This window comes from Gavialis gangeticus, unplaced genomic scaffold (genome assembly GCF_001723915.1).
Source record: "Gavialis gangeticus isolate Ggan-Ray unplaced genomic scaffold, GavGan_comp1, whole genome shotgun sequence".
NCBI lineage: Eukaryota > Metazoa > Chordata > Crocodylia > Gavialidae > Gavialis > Gavialis gangeticus.
In genome coordinates, this window is record NW_017728996.1 from 48,932,491 (window position 1) to 48,937,017 (window position 4,527).

Genomic DNA, 4,527 nt, shown 5'->3' on the forward strand with positions numbered 1-4,527 from the left:
CGGACCCCCCCCCGCGGACCTCCCCTCACGCGCATGCGCCGCGGCTGGAGCCTCCTCCCGCCCCCCGGGGCAACGAGGGCGCCGACCCTTGCGTCGGAGGCAGCGGGACGGGGCCGATGTGATGTGCCCGCCCGGCGCCGGGGCCGAGAAGCGAGGGGGCGCTTGCAGAGGAGGCTTGGGGCCTAAAAAGGTCGAGAGCGTAACTCGTTTTCTCCCTTGGCGCGGCGCCCGCCGGACCTCCGAGCTGCGGACGCGAGGGTCGGAGGGTCGTGGCCGTGGGGGGTGGGGTAGCTTTTCCCCCTCAAGCTTTAACTGAGGAGGGAAAAAAAAATCCCCTTTGTTTTCAAGGGCCGACGGGAGCTCTCCTTTTCCTTGCCAGACAAACTACTGGCCTGGGCAGCCTGCCAAAAGCAAACTCGGGCTGGCTTTGCGTATGCTCCCGGGGGTGTGCGTGTGTCGCACCGATCCTGCGGGACGGCAGGGGTTGGTACCGATGAGGATTGCGCTTCCTGAGCCCTCCTGCACCAGCAGAGCCGGGTCCTGGCTTTGGAGGGCTGAGGCCTTCACTGTGGTGAGATTCTGCGAACGCAGTAGAAAGTCATTTTGGTGGGGAGGGATCCAGGAGGGCTTTAATTTTGGATTGGCAGCCAGGTCCTCTTCAACAACTTTCAGGCACGTCAAGGATACAAATGGGTCAAAGTCGTTTGGCGCTTCTGGTGCAGGATCATGTGTCCATGCGCGGTGGCGGGTTGTGTTGAGGATTAAGGTCTCTAGTAAAATGTTCTTTGCGCTGAAAATGGATCAGTTGGCTGGTGTCTGTCAAAGCAAAAACTAGAAGCCTCTTTGGCACAGGGTGATTTGGGTTGTGTTTGTGATGTGCTTAGGGCAAACGAGGAAGCAGGCAAAAAATGGGGGAGTCAAGTGGTTGAAAGGAAGGGAAAGCTGTGGGCATGGGGATTACTTGTTTAGTTTTTCCCTCTCTGGGCTGGCGCTTGCTTGTGGGGCGGTAGTGGCTTAGCTTGCCCACTGACCACCTCTGTTGCTGCCTGCAGGAACAAAACTGATGCTTTCTAGTGAAAGCAATACTCAGGTCTCCTGGATGGAGGGACATTCACTGGATTTGGGGGCCAAGGAAGGGTGAGAGGCAAGGATATGATGAGCTGATAAAGGCCTTCCACCCTGAAGGAAAAGAGGGGAGGATGTCTTGAAGGGGAGATGGATAGAAAAGGACAACTGAATTAGAAATAAGGGAGCAGGAGAGAGCCACAAAATCCATACAAGGCAGTGGAGAGACATGGGTTAAGAAGCTGTTCCATAATGGGATCCTGACGTGTGTGTTTTTCTTTTAAACGAAGCTTGACCTTTCTGCATCCGACTGACTTTCATTTTCTGTGGTGCAGAAATACTGGCCCCAGACAGTAGTTTAATTTTAATGTCTATTTACATTGTAACAGTGCTGCGCTATTTGGGTTTGGACACTTCCGGGTTTGAATCTAAACTGACTGTTTTCAATGGGATTTTTCTGTAAACAATGTTTTGATGGGCATTTTTTTCTTTAATGTGTGGTAGTTTTGTAGTATAGGTTTAGTATCTTAAACCTTGAACTGCTGGTTTAAGAGGTTTGTAGTCTTTTCTTGGGTATTAACATAACTGATAATTGTGATATTACATCGAAACAAAATTGGGTCCAGGTTTCCTGAAATGACTTCTATGCTCAGTTGCTGTCTGATACTTGGTGCTGACAATGGGGTTGTGAAGTGAGAGCAGAAGGTCTGCTCGTGCATGAACTGCACAAGGCTGCTTAAGCTACCAGGAATCCCTTGTGTAGGTGTATCCAGGCCACATCCCTTTCTGTGAGATTTACTTCTCCCAAGTAAGGCAGATGCAATAGCTACCGTGACTGCTCTGCGCCACCAGAGGATTTCCTCTTGCACGGGAATCCTCTTGGGGGCATTTCTAGTTAGTGGTATTGGAGCAGGGCAGAGGAACATGGGGGCTCAGGCCATTAATTGGGCCATTATTCTAGCCACCATGTTTTTTAATTTAATGTCTTTTGATAGTGCTGGCTTTCCAGGCATTATTAACACAGGATGAGTTCAAATGAATGATGAAAAAGCAAGAAGGTCTGCACAAAGGCCATCTGGTCTACCTTTGTGTCTGCTGATTAAGCCGGAGCTTAATTGTAGTAAAGGAACACTTGATTTAATTTAGTCCGTTTATAAATGAAATTAAATTAGTTCCAGATTCTTATCCCCGCCCCTGTCCTCTTACAATCACATGTTCTATTTTCTTAAAATACTTTTGTATATCTCTAGCTTTTAAAGTATTTGCAAATGGTGTGAGAGCTGAATATGTGAGGGAAACAGTGAAATCTCATTGGAGAGTGGAAAAATCCAGAAAAATATTCTGACTGTTTTCCAGTGGGAATAGTAGTAGATGTTAGTAGGTATTAGATTGGAAAAAAGGGTGATGTGCAACTGTCCCCTGCTGCTGCTTACATTGTGGAGACTTCTTTATTTATAACTGTAATTGGTAATGTTGGTGATGACTTTTGTTGCTCTTTCTCTCATCTCCTCATGGCTTTTTGTTTTCACTATCTTCACTTAATAAGTAGGGAGCTCCATGAGACTTGCAAACTGTCAACAGTTCCAGTCGATACCTTTTACTCAGGTGCCTTCCTTATTGCGCCCCAGATGCATCACTGTAAGAGATACCGATCTCCCGAGCAAGAGGCCTACATGAATCACAAATGGAAGAGGAAGAGGTCTCGCAGCAGAGAATACGAAGGCAGATTGAGATACCCACCTCGCAGGGATCTTTCAAGGAGATCACGATCTCGAAGGTGAGAACTGGCTTTGTCAAAGGCTGGGACTGTCTTCTAAGCAGTTGCTGTGTAGTGGGCAGGTGTCTGCCTTAGATAGCTGTTGTGTTCTCGGATAAACCTTTGATTCTCATCTGAGTGTTTGAGAGGAGATGCCTAGCACAGGTGCAGGCCTGTCAGCGCAGCTAACAGCTGCGCTTTACAGGTACAGCAGAAGAATACCTAGCCTAATATTACATTCTTAAACTCTTGTTTTGCCACTTTCTTGGCTGTGCTTTCATTCTTAACCTTGGATTGAAATCCATGGAAAGCTAAGACATGATTAATGCACAGCAGAATATGCTTGCTGAATGGACAAGGTTGTTCAGGTGCAGTTAAAGATTAGTTACTTCAGCTTCTCTATTCTTTCATTTGGACTACATTGAATAGTGATCTTCTGGATGAAGAAACCACCTTGACTGATGAAAGACTTTGCTGTTTACTTTCACATCATGACTATCTCCATATAGGCTTGGTGTGGGTTCTTTTAAGTGTTTGTGACCATACCCTTTTGTGCTGTCTAGTTACCCCTGAATCCTCTCTGCATCTCTAAAGAATTAGCAAATGGGAAAAGTTGTAGGTAATGGTTTTTTGGCCTGTCTACAGGACTGGCGTTGGGGTTGGAGCTGTATTTCAGTTTTGGCTAAGTTCACTAGTGACCTAAAGTTATTGTCATCTGTTTGTCAACCTTCATAAAATAAATTGGTCTTGGTCCAGCATTGAATGAAGTGCCCACACTATGAGAATTGTTAACCTGTTTGGCAATAGGTGGCTGCCTTGCTGACAGCCTCAGTACAGAGGAAAATGAAATAGATCCCCTCCCAATGTAGATGAGTGGCACCCAGAATAACGATTAAATAATACAGACAATCGCATCATCTAATGTAATCAAATTGCAGTTGGTTACATGCCAAAAGTACTAGCCTTGACCTAGTAACCTTTGCTCTTAACAAGTAAAATATGCTCACCTTGTGTATGAGTAGTACATGGTCCAGTTCTATGAACTATGAGCTTTCCTACTAAAATACTGCCTTTTTGTCCAGTAGTGTATACCACTTTTGAAAGTGGTGATAGCACGTGATCAGTGAATTTATTTGAAAAGCCAAATATGCCTGTCACCTTCTTTGGCAAAATACTAGGAGTCTTCAGAGCTAAAAGCATGAGTTGCTACGGTTGGAAATAAAGAGCCATGGCTCTAGCTTGGAGCTATAACAGCTCCCACATCATTCTCTGGAATGAACCCAGAAGAGAGACCTTGTAAAACACTCCTGTTACTCTGCACCATTTACTGTAATCAAAGCTTTGATTTATAAAGACTTCCCTTATGCAAGCATTTATCTTGCAAAGGTGGAAGGACTGTCTAAAATCCTTTGGCACCAAGTTACACAGTGAGATAACAGGATGGCCTAACATCCACCTTAACCACTTTATAACTGATGTTATAGACCATTGTCACCAGACGCCAGGAACTAGACTATATAGATTGAACTTATTTTTGGCGCTCAGAGGTAGTGTGTGCACTTGTACAGTACTCTAGGCTGCAGTGTCCTGAGTCCTTAGTAAGAGATGTTGTGGTATCTAGGCACTGATCATGATTTGTTCTCACTGTACCCCAAGCATCCTGCATTTCCCTGGGTGAGTCATTGTGCTTCAGTTCTCCTTGCATT

The 4,527-nt window shown here is 45.8% G+C and overlaps 1 protein-coding gene across 3 annotated transcripts in view; it reads left to right on the forward strand.

The window, feature by feature from the left end:
* Positions 1 to 4,527, forward strand: part of CLK3 (CDC like kinase 3) — a 23,984-nt gene that overhangs the window by 193 nt on the left and 19,264 nt on the right. The window contains exons 1-2 of one of the 3 annotated variants that reach the window (XM_019504463.1): positions 99 to 190; positions 2,694 to 2,842. In XM_019504463.1, coding sequence (XP_019360008.1) covers positions 122 to 190; positions 2,694 to 2,842 — 218 coding nt within the window. In that variant the 5' untranslated portion in view covers positions 99 to 121. Of the gene's footprint in view, positions 1 to 98; positions 191 to 394; positions 572 to 2,693; positions 2,843 to 4,527 lie in introns of those variants that run through there. The other 2 variants (XM_019504462.1, XM_019504464.1) reach the window with 2 other exon arrangements.